This window comes from Cydia strobilella, chromosome 12, assembly GCF_947568885.1.
Source record: "Cydia strobilella chromosome 12, ilCydStro3.1, whole genome shotgun sequence".
Lineage (NCBI taxonomy): Eukaryota > Metazoa > Arthropoda > Insecta > Lepidoptera > Tortricidae > Cydia > Cydia strobilella.
The window spans coordinates 10,898,438-10,913,357 of NC_086052.1; the positions used below are offsets into that span (position 1 = coordinate 10,898,438).

General features: G+C 36.4%; 1 protein-coding gene across 4 annotated transcripts in view; it reads right to left on the minus strand.

Annotated features, from left to right (window-relative positions):
• LOC134746110 (uncharacterized) overlaps positions 1 to 14,920 on the minus strand; it is an 89,834-nt gene that overhangs the window by 67,234 nt on the left and 7,680 nt on the right. The window contains exon 1 of one of the 4 annotated variants that reach the window (XM_063680365.1): positions 10,744 to 10,877. The exons of 2 other annotated variants lie outside the window; for them this stretch is intronic. In XM_063680365.1, the coding sequence (XP_063536435.1) occupies positions 10,744 to 10,770 (27 nt within the window). In that variant the 5' untranslated portion in view covers positions 10,771 to 10,877. Of the gene's footprint in view, positions 1 to 3,478; positions 3,594 to 10,743; positions 10,878 to 14,920 lie in introns of those variants that run through there. One more of the 4 variants, XM_063680367.1, reaches the window with a different exon arrangement.

The window sequence follows — 14,920 nt, forward strand, 5'->3', positions numbered from 1 at the left end:
AAAGAGCGTTCTTCATACATAGATACCGCAAAATGCGGTGACTGGACGGGAGCGATGGGGTGACTTCTACTGTATTATATTCTTTGCTTCTACTGTTCTGCTCTACTATTAAGTTTTTATATAGATTTTTAGGATTGTGTTTTTTCTTCAGTAGGTACCTACTTTTACTGTGGTAGGTAGTGCCGTATGCGGATTTTTATTTAATAGAATATACAAATACGAAAAATTACACTTCTAGTTCTATGACAATTCAAAAATTATTAATATGGTCCCGTTTTTGACAGTCAATCCATTTTATATACGTTATCGTTATAATGGTTAACTCTAAGTTGGATAGACAAGATAAGGTCAACAATGTATGTTAGTCCAACATACATGACGACCTGTCTAGCCTAGTGGGTAGTGACCCTGCCTGTGAAGCCGATGGTCCTGGGTTCGAATCGCGGTAAGTGAATTTATTTGTGTGATGAACACAAATATTTGTTCATGAGTCATGGGTGTTTTCTATGTATATAAGTATGTATTTATCTATATGTATGTATATCGTCGCCTAGCACCCATAGTATAAGCTTTGCTTAGTTTGGGGCTAATTAGGTTGATCGGTGTAAGTTGTCCCCTGATATTTATTTATTTATTATGCAATCTTAGAATTGATTATTCGCGCTGCGGAGACAAATGTTTTAAAATGATTTATAGCTTTTCGATGTTATTGGAAATAAAACCGGGTCATAGGGTTAGGCTTTAATGGTTTTCTTAAGCAATTATTTATTAGGGATAACGAAAGCAATTTAATATTTGTTTGCACAATAGTAACTGATATTTTTAAACTAAAACTTGCTATCAAAAGGTGTACCACCACAAACAATGTGGCCGAATAAAAGGTCTATACACGGTGTTTCATGACTCACTGAAAACCTAAAAACAGTTTGTTCAGAACCGATAGGAGAATCGATTGTGCTATATTTTAATAGGGGTAATTTTTTGATTATTTTTGATTAATTTTACATGCTCAGTCTACAAGTTTATAATGCAACAATATCAATAACTAGCATTTGACACGTTATTTGTCAATGAGCAACACCCTTAACTGGCCATTGGTAAACCTTATCTCGTTGCAGTAAGGTATGCAAATTGTCAGTTAACAGTGTTTACGATGGTAACTAGCAATTGTTTGATGTCACTAAAACGACGAAGTATCTTATGTAGAATTACCAGTCGAATATAATTGTTAAGAAAACTAAGCAATTAATATTTTTTTTAATATTTATCGGATTAAGGAATAAATACTCCAGATGAGTTTAAAATAAAATAAATCTGTTGGGGTGTCTCAGGTTTTCAGTGGCTCAAGTAACACCTTGTATATTGTGTGTTAAGTATGCGCAATCTGGGTTGTTTCATGTTTGCTGAAGGAATGAGCGTTGGTAGTCTCGCGGTAAAAGGCATGCGACTTTCAATTCGGAGGTTGCGTTAAAGGGATAACTTTGGATTAAACATTTTTTTAATATATATGGTAATAAAGAACAATGTGTTTAATTTTAATTACACGCATTTAATATTTAGGTTAGTTAATATTATCTCGAGGTTATATATTTATGATGCTATTAATTGTTTAATGTCTTTTTATTAAAACTTGAAGGTATAAAAATTAATAAATAGGAGCATAAAATAACAATTTCGCTATAACTATAATAGTTCATAAGGTCAAATAACTAGGGCGTATTGATTTCATTTCATTTATTAACTTGCAGCTATGAATACACCGTTATACAAAATACACAGTATAATACATGAACCCCTAACCAAATCAAAGTCGCTTTCTGCTGCCTCTCTGTTTCTATGTATGCTTAGATCTTTAAAACTACGCAACGGATTTTGAAGCCGGGGCAGGTCGCTAGTTATCAGAAAAATAAAAATTTGCTTGTTTTTTTTTCATTTAAATATCCCTTCCTGTATAATAAGAAAACAGAACCTTTCATGAGTTAAAGAGCTCTGGGTGTCTTTGTTTTGTTGAGCTGACCTTCGAAACTGCATTATACCTATATATGGTGTTTCACCAAAAACTATACGATGGCCACTATCAGTGAGGACACCTACACACATAGGTTCCTCTTAGTCGGTACACTCTTGCCAAAGTGGTCGTGGTCATCATTGTGAATCACGATGATTGATGATCTTGATGGTAATACGGCGCCATTCGTCGCGGACTGCAGCTTTCCGGGTACATTCGTGAACCGAACACTTAGTTGCGGCCTTGATCTTGTCTGTCCATCTCATTGGTGATCTACCACGTGGCCTGGTGCCTTCAACTTTTCCCTGCACTACGAGACGCTCTATGGATACCTGGATAGGTAGGTATAGATTAACTGCACTCAAGCCTTACTCATGCTTTGCCAGTTGCCACAGGTTCTAGGGCATCACTGCACGCTGTCCCCTTTTCAGTCCGCCGCTGCACAGCAATGGCGACCCTGATGACCTCTCTTTTACAATCTATCCTGCACCACGTAAGGATCAACTTGGCTCTACTTACTCTAATCGCCGCTTTTCTTATCTATTGGACCAGTCATAAAACTGTGAAATGCAATTGCGGTCACGTTATATCACCTCGAGGCGACTATCTCTCAGTAATTAATCACCACTGCATGACACTTAATAGCCGCTTATCTTTTTCTTATCTCTATTACATATTGAAACCAAAGCGGAAACGGCTCTTATATTAATTAAAAATTAGAAAGAAATGAAACGTAGGGGCATAGCTGTGGTTGATATACAACAAATTGTGTCAAAATATTTTAAATAATGTTAATATATACAGAGAGGAAAACGAGGACTGCGTTTGTATGAAAAGGCGATTTGGCGCGGGTCCTCCACTTTCGTCTTAAGGCGTGAAATCTGAACTTTCGCAAGATCTAAGCTGCTACAGCGCCTTTGTACCCACAAAGGGGCATTAAATCTAAGGACGAAACATTCTACAGTGTATCTACTACAATCGTAAATAACTATGTACATAAATATTAAAGGCAAATTGAAATTTCAAAATAAGGTCGGTCATCGTTCAAGTGTCCGGAACGCTTCATTACAGTGACCGCACGTACCTATTCTTCAATTTATACAAAAAAGTTAAAAACAGCAGCATGTTTGCATGCATACCTAATGGTAAGCACGTGCAGCAAATTCCGCTTAAGTTTACATGAAAATCGTCACCATACCGAAACTGTCATGGGGCGTTTAAAATGCTGGAAAATGGTCCGATTATACATTATTTCAAGTCTCTTTTTAATAAAAAAGTCACTTTCTTTTACAAAAAAAGATGATTTTATTTTTATTGTTTGGTTCTACGGGTCAAATTAATTTAAATGACCTAAAGATAATGGTACCGATTTTCATACTTTTTAACACCATTTGCAGCATTTTACTGAATTTCGGGGTGTACCGCTAGGACTATAATGCACTTGCTGCTGGGTGTACACATAGCCCTTACCATTAATATGTCTATCAGAAAGGTTGTCCTCCTCATCCCATAGAGGCCGGTCATATCGACGAGACCGGCGCTCAATGTTGCCATAGTGCTGGAACTCCATCACACTACAACACGCGATATTCGAACTGCGAAACGCTTAATACACCAAAAACGCAAAATAGTCACAAACACACCACGACTCCGTTATAGTTTACGCGATACTGACATTTCTCAGCGTCTCAACCGAGATAAGAGTACCTAAGGATGCTAAATAACGACATTTTATAAGCGTTTATTTCTTCATAATGATAGTCCAGCGCGGGCTTTCAGAATGTTTTCTCTTTTACGATATTGCTTTCTGTCTAGCGCCTCCATGATTGTTCTTTGGCAAACAACAAACAACAGTAGGACTACATCAGTCAGTCGCAGCAGCCGGTTAGCAAACAGTATGTATGTGCAGAAATGGAGCCCGGCTACTTGTTTAGGTTTGCGGAGATAACATTTCTCAACTGGGCCAATGACATGAAGACGTGAATGGCTTGACGTTGAAGTTGTGCCAGCAGTAAATTACCGTTACCAGTAATTTCCCATTTGGGAAATTTACCAGTAGGTAAATTTCCAATTTTTCCCAGTAACGATACCAAAAACCGGTAAATACAATTTCTGTGGGTTATGGCATGATTTTACTTTTGTTATGGCATTACTTTAGTTAAATACGAATAGAAATCGAAATTTTATCTTTACCTCGCTTATTTTTAATTATTTAATTATATTAAGATACTTGAGAAATATATGATATGATAAAACTAGTGGCTCTGTGAGCTGTGGACCTCACGATAAGTCACAAGCTTAAAAAATGTCGAAATAAAAAATGCAAGCTTCGTTGGGTCATTACCACTGCGAACTCACAATGGCCTTAAGTTCTATAGACGCTACTAGCACTTAATGCCAATCCCTTCCTGCCCTTGTTGTTCTCTTCGCAGCCTTCTTGGGTGGGTGTTTGAATGGGTTTGGGTTCCATCAGGCGTTCTACAACAACATGACATCAAATCTCTCCAAACGGGCACTGCGTGTTGGATCTATATCCCTACGCACGCCTTATAAATGACCGGGCTCTAAAGGCCCGAGAGTAAGACAGAGATACAAATAAATACATAGGTAAATACAAACATATACAAATATACCTAATATACCTACACGTATAAAAAATATACATACATATAAATATAACTAAAGTGAACATATTTCAATGATTATGATGATGCAAATACGTATATTAATGTATTAAAGGCAGAAAACTAAGAAAGTGACAGGTAATGCTTCTTAGGGAGGGATTTTATATGAAGCAACAAGCAATGGATTTAACACGTCTTAATTCAGGAGGAAGTAAGTTCCACAATCGAATAGCTTGGAAAGTAAACGAATTATAAAATTAAAACGCTCCTTGAGAAAATTGGGGGGTTGCTGGGTTAATAAGAATACGAAGAGAAAGTACATATGCAGGAGTTACGACGATAACGGATATAGAGCACCTTGAGCTCAGAACGGAAACTAGAAACATGGTCATGGTTAATTTCATGTATAAAGTATATTAAATATATACTTATGCCACGTCACGCTTTTATGATGTTGCAGATATTTTTGCGATTCAATATTCAGATCGTGTCTGACCAACTACGTTTGACTGCACATGTATTTCGAATAGTAGTCTACAAACGGCCTGTCACTTAGCACGTTACGGTCGTATTTGCAGGAGTATGCTAACCAAATAGTTTGTCAGGTACTTGTTTATTTTGTCAATTATTTTATTCGTAAGCAAGTTCTTATTTTAGGATTCATATATGGCTATCCCTAGTTTTAATATTCCCGTTAGTACAGTCATTATCATTGTAGAGGAGCAAATAGAACAACGTGTAAAAAGTATCTGCCACCTTAGTTTGCATTCAAAACCATGAGCCGCAATCTATATAATTATTTTACATATAACAACAACAACTTACATATAAAAAGAAATAGCGACTGGGGGGTCTAGTGCTCAGGACGTTAACCGCGTAAGCTCGATTTCGAACGCCAGTTCGATTCTAGGCCTCGACCTTTAGTATATGACATATATATTTATAATACATATATATAGGTTGTGTGACTACTTAAATACACCAATCAAAAAATATTTAAGTAACAAAATAATTCGATTTGTTACCTTATAATTTTATGAGAGATACTTTCGACACGTCTCATCCGCTATCTTGGGATGGTACATGGGACTATTAGTGCTGACTGTATCCACAGGTACTTCAACCAAAAATAAAGGTGAAGTACTTATTATAAAAAATATCGCCCCAGGCAGGGTGCCTCAACGACTATCCGGCTACACAAGTGAGCCATCGAAATGATACTTGAATTAATTAAGTATCGAATAAATTACTTCTTATTTCAGGACATTTTACAGACCACTCCTTGAGAATTAAAGTGTCACTATATTAAAGGTTGACTGGTAGAGAATGCCTTATGGCATTAAGTCCGCCTTTTGTACTGTAAGGTTTTCTTTTGTGCAATAAAGATTAAATAAATAAATAAATCAAGGACCTTTTAAGTAGTAACTTAAATTTCTAAGCAGAAATTAATTTCCACTAGCATTACAAATGCGGAATTAACTCTGTCTGTCTGCCTGGTACCTTTTCACGCTTAATCATAAATAAAGTTTGAGCCCCGGGAACAAACTTAGGTTAGTTTTTATCAATCATCATCATCATCATTTTACGCAGACAAAGAGTAGGCTATTTTTATATAAAGACACTATGACTCTCAAGGAGCAAGATATCTAAGAATCGTTTCCTTCATAGATATCTCGCTCCTTGAGAACCATAGTAGAATGAGAAGGTACGCAGTAAATAATAACTAAATACCCACCTTGGTATAGGTACATTTAAATAAGTCGTCACGTCAGCCACTTCTATTATCTATTCAACCATAAAACCACTTATATACGATAGTGATAAATAGATGCAAGTGATGTAATCTTCATCCTTAACACACATAAACATAACATACTTAATAGGCATGGAACCGCCGACTTTTGTTCATGTGAATGATTTCTAACTTGAGTTGACATGACGTGACATCAGGATCACGATGTCATTCAATATTCTATTGCGGTGAATATTAATAAAGAAATCCCGTAACCACTTCTGTATCTACATTTTATTCAGGGCTGTAGGTATGTACTTGCAATATGAAAATGTTTTAAAAGGTTTTCGAATGTAATATATCTAATTTTTATTCTACAAAAAATGTCCCCTTGATTTTTACGCACAAGACAAACCAATCCTATATTTACCTAGCTAAAGTCTGCTACTATATTTGGGAAATAATTATATATTTTTTTTAATCTAATAATTTACATTAAGCAGCCGTATCGGGGAAATCCGCTGACAACATTTCTTGGGAGGGATTTTTGCGGATTCGTCGTGTAAGTGACTCAGGAAAGGACATTAAGTATTAATAACTGCAAGACGTCCTGACGCTTAGGTACTATTAATTGATCAAAATAGTAAGGTCAAGGTTATTTGAACCAGAGCGAAACGCTCTTCTAAAATAACTAAACACCTAAAGTTATTTTAAATTATACCGATTAAGCCCTGTTCAACTTTCCTTCCATTTCCTTTAATAGAGCATAAACTACCTACTCACAAAAACTAATATTTAATTTTAGTTTCTTAATATTGCCCACAATTGTGGCTGCACCTACATATACCTAGAGTGCTGCAGAACAGTGGACACTGTAAAGTCTCGTGTGTCACCTTATGAGACTTCAAATTCATTACACCTAGTTAGTTAGTTAGTTTTGCTGGGCATTTTCCGCAAATCGACATCCAAATGTGCCTATTTTGCGTGAAACGAGGTAGCGCTACTCTAGCCACCCCAGCTCCTCTACGAAGCCTAGCAAAGTCTTCAGGTTGCTAGTTGCCTCTTTTAGTGTGCATGGATTACCTAGGTATTTGCTCCTATACGCTTCTACCTGTTTACAGTCTAGGAGAATATGTTTTGTTGTTTCTTCTTCTTCCATGCACGCTCTGCACATGGGGCTATCAGTTTTACCCATATTATGTAGGTGTTTGTTTAGTGTGTTATGTCCTGTTATTAATCCTACTATTTTACGTAGTTGGCTTCTTGGTGTTTTCAGTAATATTTTGGTAAGCTTGTGGTTCAGTTCCGGTAGAATTTCTTTGGTTTGCCTGCATGTCTTCAATTCACTCCAGTACTTGTTGTGCAGTTGTCTGTGATGTTGTTCTAGCTGGTTGTGTATGTAGGATATTGGTAGAGGCATAATTGGCTCGGGTCCATATGCCGGTGTTTCTGAACCTTTCCTGGCCAGTTCATCCGCTGCATCGTTTCGTCTTGATCCACTATGCCCCTTTATCCATTGTACCGTTACTTTGTTGCCTTCTTTGCTCACTTCAGTGAGGCTCCGATGGCATTCAAGTATAAGCTCTGAGGTAAGTTTGTCGCTGCATAGCGCTTGTAGTACCGATTTACTGTCTGACAGTATTAGTATGGTTTCGTGTTTCACTTGTCGTCTTGTAATAGCATTGCAAGCTTCTATTATTCCTACACATTTCATTACACCTATTAGGTAGTTCTAGTTATTAGATACCTGTCAAACGACAAAACCTGACTTCGTTGTTCATTGACCTCAGCTGTCTCCAATGTAATAAAGTTACGCTCACGATCTTGAAATTAATCGCATAGACATGGAATTAAATTTTCCGTGATGTTTGGTTTTTATTTATGTGCCGGTCACCCTTCCGCGACCTTCCCTTGTTTGTCTAAGATAGTTCGTTCAACCAGCCAGTGAAGCTGCGTGCTGCGAGGCAAAAATAATTAATTTGTACACGATAAGACGTGTATGCAAAATATACACACGCTTATCACATGTTGCCTATCACCTAGGACAATAACATGTGACAGAAACACTTTAATTTACTAACGTAGTCAAACAATAAGGTATTGTAATATTTAATGTTTTGCAGGTAAATATATGATACAGCAGAACATTTTTACAATAATTGTGAACATTTCCTATCGCATGTAATGCAGAATAACGTTGAATGTGCGGTAATGTTAACTTGCGAATTTTTATTGAGTACATAATGAATGGAAAGTAAGGCTTTCTCTTAAAGAACCAAAAACCTGATTTTTGTCAATTTCAAGGCTATTTGCATGTGAGAGATTAGTTTTACGGCCGCAAAGATAAACAATAATGAACGCAAAACAGAAACATATTTTATTTATTTACTTTTAATTGATTGCACGAATTATTTACATGGCACATATGCTTTATCATTGCTAAATGATTCTATGGTATTACAATCTCATACGTACAACGAATGAATAAACTCCATTCATAAAGTGGGTATGCTTTTTTGCAGCTGGGGGTGTACATTTATTACGAAAAAAATACCATATAACGTATGCAGAGTGAAATCTGGACAAAGTTTTGAACATGTAAAAAGTAAAGAAGATATTATATGTAACTGCCAATTTAAAGTCCAGATATATATATCTGTCAATTAATCCGGTAATTTTCACGATTCTTTCTCTTGAAATTGTGGTCAATTTAGAAGAACACCATCGCGAAACTGTATTTAATTTCTCCAGTACTATTTCCCTATGGCCGAAAGCGAAGATAGTGGAACGTTTTGTGGAAGCGGGTTAGAGCTGAAACATGTTTATAATAGTTTTGCATCCTTTGTCTTTAAAAAAACTACCGCTAGAAAGTCTGGTCCAGGGAAACATTCCAGCATTAGCCAGTTTCCTGGAAGAGATCAATTGACGAAAAATGACGGCACGCTGAGTCACAAAATCTTACAGAGGTCATGAGATTATTCAAATGTGGCAGTAAAACTGTTTAAAAATATCTTGAAGACATGGACATTGGCATACATTAAAAAAAATAAGGCCACCGTCTCCGAAAACGAAAAAAAAAATAACTTTGAAAATGTAGGTACGTCATACCGACAAAAATGTACAAAAACAGCTGTTTTTGCGTAATGGGGTTTATGAGGGACTAATCATATGTCACTTGAAATGGAAATTTATGGCAAGGTAACTATTACTTTGAGAACACCAATGGTCCAACGGACGAGAATGTGAAATATGTCGAGGATACGAAGTTTCGTAAATAAGTTTTCCTAAGTAAGATAAAATTGTAACTAAATAAGTTTTCGGCAAAAGTTTCATTTTTGCTACAAGCTTTTATCGCTGACTGTATTTTTTTTCCACAGGCAACTAATACTTATCGAGACAATTCTAAAAACCCCAAACAGATAGATATACATTAATTACTGTGTGCGGCTATTAAAAATAGAACCAAATCTTCCAATCCAAGTGACTAAAATTATTTAAGGGATAAGGCGCCCACTCACATAACCGAACCTTATCCCGATAAGGCATTCTTTATCCTTTAGATTGTATACCTACGCTAATTGGATACCTACCTATTAGTCTAAATCAAGCTCAAGCAGACCAATTTTTTTTTCGATAATCCGAACGCAAAGAGGAAACTTTAACATGAGAAGGAGGAAAAAAATAAGCTAAACGAATTAAACTTAGAAAGAGAAAGGACCCCTTTATACGTCTGGCGGCATACGATCATCGGCTAAGCTACTAAGGCGGGGCGGTCGTATGACTACAACACTGTATACATGCTCTTATAATACCAATTACAATCATTATCAGTCGTTAAGGGCGACCGGTCCCACAAACCTCAATTGTATCAAGCAGTAAGCAGTTTAAATTATTTTCTAACCTTGTTCTGCTTTAATTTATAAGTCAAGTCTGACACAGATTTGTTAAAATCTAGGTTTGGAATTGATTTTCTCAGCACAATTAATTATAGCTAAATGTTGGCTAAATGCTATTTCAAGTTGACCGTTATCACAAGACCGATTTAATTGAGAGGCGGTGTCGCCGGGCGGTAGTCAATGAACTTCAAAAAACTAATTAATTTACAAAGAAATAATACCTACATACCAATCACTAAAAATATTAGTATTTTCAACGCTGAGATACTGTTAATAGAGTCATTAAATATTTGCGTTGTATTGTATTAATATTAGTTCTCTCTCAATTGAAAAATACGACGAGTCTACTTCTATTTCGCAACTAAGAAAAGTTGCTTATTGTCAGTTTTCATTTAGCTGTTACAAAGTCTGTTGTAGCCGTTAACCACCAGGAATTTGATATTTAAACAATGGTATATAATAAACAATTAAAATGCTACTCACGCTGGGATTCCTAATCCATCCGTACATATTGACATTTATTTATTTGAAAAGCTTTCAGGCACTGGAAGGCACAAGACGTCAACTTCAACCGGCATTTATAGTTTTATGGAGGAGGCGTGATCGCATGCACGTATACCGAAACACTGAGGCAGGAGGGCTAATCAAGCGCTGACTTACATAACGCTAAAGCCTTCGTCAAACACCCCACGACTACTGATTATTTTTCGCGAGTTGCCGACGCTAAATATTTGGGTAATCTAAATATACCGAATTTGTTAGCTTTTGTCTGCGATCTCGACTGCTATGTTTAGGACTGACCTGTCGTGTACTTATATTCTAGCTGTTTGGTACGAGATCAAAGTGAGCTACGTCATAATCTACTGACTCAGTAAAATTTCCAAGAATTTCCTCATATGTATAAGCGTAATTTAATTAACAGAATACGTAAATATTCGGACTTGTATGTCCTCCTGTCCGGTACATAAATAAAGTAGAAATAAAAACACGACGTTATAATTTTGGTCTAAAAAATTGTGCTCCTGAAATACCGCCCTGATTATGACCTAACCTAATGAATTTGGACCCTCATATAAGTACTTTTATACACAAGAAATATAAGGACATATCCGAATCCGAGTCTGTTTATTGCCAACCAAGGCATACCGTATGGTGTTTTTGGAAATAGTAAAGGTAAAACTAAAGACGTAATTAGTTACAGCAATAAAATAAAGTAGGTACCAACCGTATTGTTATAGAGAATTATGATTGCTCAATCATAGGTGTTATCTTTGATACGTCACAATGTACGCATTAGATACCAGTATGTATCACCATTTCATTACCACCTGTACCAATATATATTAAGTACACTATACCGTATATGTACCAACCTATAGTGTAGAAATCCAATACTATGTATTGAATAGCTACGTATTAAACCAGAATAGTTATTTGTTATACAAGGGTGCAAAGTTGTATTTTACCCGCGAGTGTGGAATTGAAACACGAGCAAGCGAAAGGATTATATAGTTGAACCACGAGCGAAGCGAGTGGTTCTAAAATAGAATCCTAAGCGTAGCGAGTGTTTTAACACACAAGAAGTAAAATACATTTGCACCCCTGTGTAACACAAAACTTTTCGCCTCACTATAGCGAGGAATGTGCAACATCCACAGACGTTAGATCATCTTCATCACTGGAATCACTCTTTTTTTTACGATAATACGATATTATAACAGAAAACTCTGGAAGTTGTGTATTTTTACGTGTAGGAGTCGGTGAAAAAATTTTTGTTGACAATGTTGACATTTCTGATGATGCGTTTTGAAATTGCATCGACTCAACTTGTGCGTTCAGAATTACATTCAACATCATTTAAAAAGAACAAATGTTTCTTATGGAATTTAAGGTTTATGACTTAAAATCATTAAATAAAGCTAAATATGGTATTTTTTTATTAAATTCTCAAACCATTTATTTAATGATAATTAATATCGAACGAACCATTATTATGAGCGTTTTACGTTTTGTTATCTGTCAAAAGCTACTTAAACACGCTTTCATCCAAGGTCAAATTACTTTCCCCACTAGTGGATAAAATGCGTTTTTCCCCGCTTGTTTTAAAGGATAAAAGACGGCTATCCGAGCTTGTGAGGGGAAAACAAGTTTTAAAGGGTCGGCATACGTTTTTGAAAAGAAATGTACGCCAGCTGCAAAATTGCATGGCCATTTTATGGAAGAAATCATTTAGGTAATGTGTTGTGTACATGTAATTTTGCAGCTCGTTGTACCTAAATCCTCTATTAATGCAGGATACTGCCAACAAGAGTTACTGAGTGTTTTGCATATTACATTATAAGTCAAATTATTTTGTACGTGCTACAGTATTTTACATTTCTCTTTATTTTTTTGCAAAAGTATCTGTATTAACTCTAGCTCTACAGGTACAAATTTCCACACTGTATAAAATAGAAATTGCAATCGATGTTGTTGATGTTGTCACTAATATTGCCAGCAAACCATTAAAATTGTCTTAATAAAGCCACAAAATATCGATTGCGAGGCAGGTTTCATTGGCAAGAGTCTGAGCGGAAAGAGAAGAGTCGTGCAATGTATGGGACCCAATACATTCCGCGACTCTTCTCTTTCCGAACAGACTCTAGACACCACTAATACGAGTAATACGTTAAAGACACGCAGTTGTTTTAGGGCCATAAAATGATTTTATAACTTATTGCTGTAACTTAAATTGTTACATTAAGACATTATTCTCGGTACAATTGTACCATACCATACCATAGGTACCTAAAGAAATTAAAAGTAATGTAAGTTACACATATATATGGCCGAACTTCTAATTATTATTTTCTCATGAAGATGTATATTTATGTAAAAAACGTTTAACGGTTTATCAGATCTAACAGCTACACGCTTCAGTCACAAAACTCACAGAAATTTAGTAACCCCTTTAAAATAATTTTAATTAATGAGTATACCTAATAAAATAAAATTAGATCACTCTTTAACGAGTTGCCGGCATCTATCTTTAACTAATTGTTTTTCTTTAAGCTGTAACTTTTACTGGGGTGTGCCAATAAACAGTATTCTATCTCTCTAACTCGTATTTATCTAATTCTTTTAAATGAACGAAGCACTTTATCATGTAAGTGCCCAAGTATAATGTATAGGTACCACGTGTTATAATTGCTAAGACTTGGTATAACAATGCAATGATTCTGGTATTTATTTAACGTTTTATCATTTGTCAGAGCTGAGACGAAAACAAAGGGGACTTAGCGGAATTGTTTCACGTCATTCACTGTTTGTATTCAATCCCTGAGCAAATATTATAAATGACACCGTTTGCTATCTGTATCTTTACTACTTAATCCCTGTAGAATGGTTTGGAATGAAATTTAATCATTGTAAGAGCACAAAACAGGGACTTCCCTACTTAGCTGCACGTTTGTAGGTAGTAATAACTTTTTGTTCGACAAGAGTATCTATCATTATCATCTTTCACCCTTTTACCCTTTCCCACTACTGAGAATAAGCCTTTTTACGAAACCGCCACGTGTCCTGAGCTTATTAATCTCATCAAGAAGCGACTCGAAATCCTCCGAATGTCATTCCCCCATCCTTAATATTTTAGTCCACCTGGCATCACCTCTCTCCGCCAGGCAAGATGTCATGCCCAACTCCAACTTAGTTTGGTCCCCCACGTTTTGCACCTTGGTGCGGCGTCGGATCTCGATATTCCTCACTTGATCTGGAGGCATATTCAGATAGTTATTCCTTCATCACAGAGTCATCACAACGGTCTGGAAATACTGCAGGCGGCAGTTCATACCACAGTTTAGCTGTGCGAGGAAGAAAGTTTCTGGAGAAATGCACAGTTCAGGACTGCCACCGATCTAAGTGGTGAAGAGGGAAATGTTGTCGCGTAGAGTGATGGCGGAAAGAAGCGGCAGGTATTAATTTGAAAAATTCCACTCGCCCGTTATGCATGCGATAGAAAATGCAGAGCGAGGCTACATCTCTACGCAGCGCTAAGGAGTCAAGCTAATCTGAAATATAATATATATGCTTTCAGCCGACAATTCGAGTCGCTCTCCATTGGATGCGATCCAGAGAGAAAAGCTGGTGCCCCTGGCCACAGATGAGAACAGTATCCCATATGAGTTGGAAAATTAGATGGTAGTCCCTCTCATACAAACAAATTTGGGTTGTCAAAGATGACCCCCGGGCTTCTTTAGGATGCAACCAGGAAAACGCTAAGACGAGGAAGAGAAGCATAGGTATCTATGGCAAATGATATGACGTTGGGTTTGATGACAATGACAGACCATTTGCACCGCAAGTCCACCACCACAAACCACTTTACCGCAAGTCATACATTTTGTACCACAAAGCACAACGTTAATGCGTATACGTTGCGTCAATTTGCGGTGTGATTTTTTGTTTGACGTTTGTAAATAGTTAAGTAATGTAATAAGGTTAGCTATTTCATTGGGCTTTAGAACCTCGTAACTTTATAGGTTAAGGTTTGTAAGTAACTCAATAATGAGTCGAGATAAGAGATTAAGATTGATTAATGGACACTAATTTCATAAACTTTGTGTTTATAAAAAGTAGGCACATAGACCCACAGAGAAAATAAAACGATGCTTGACCAAGA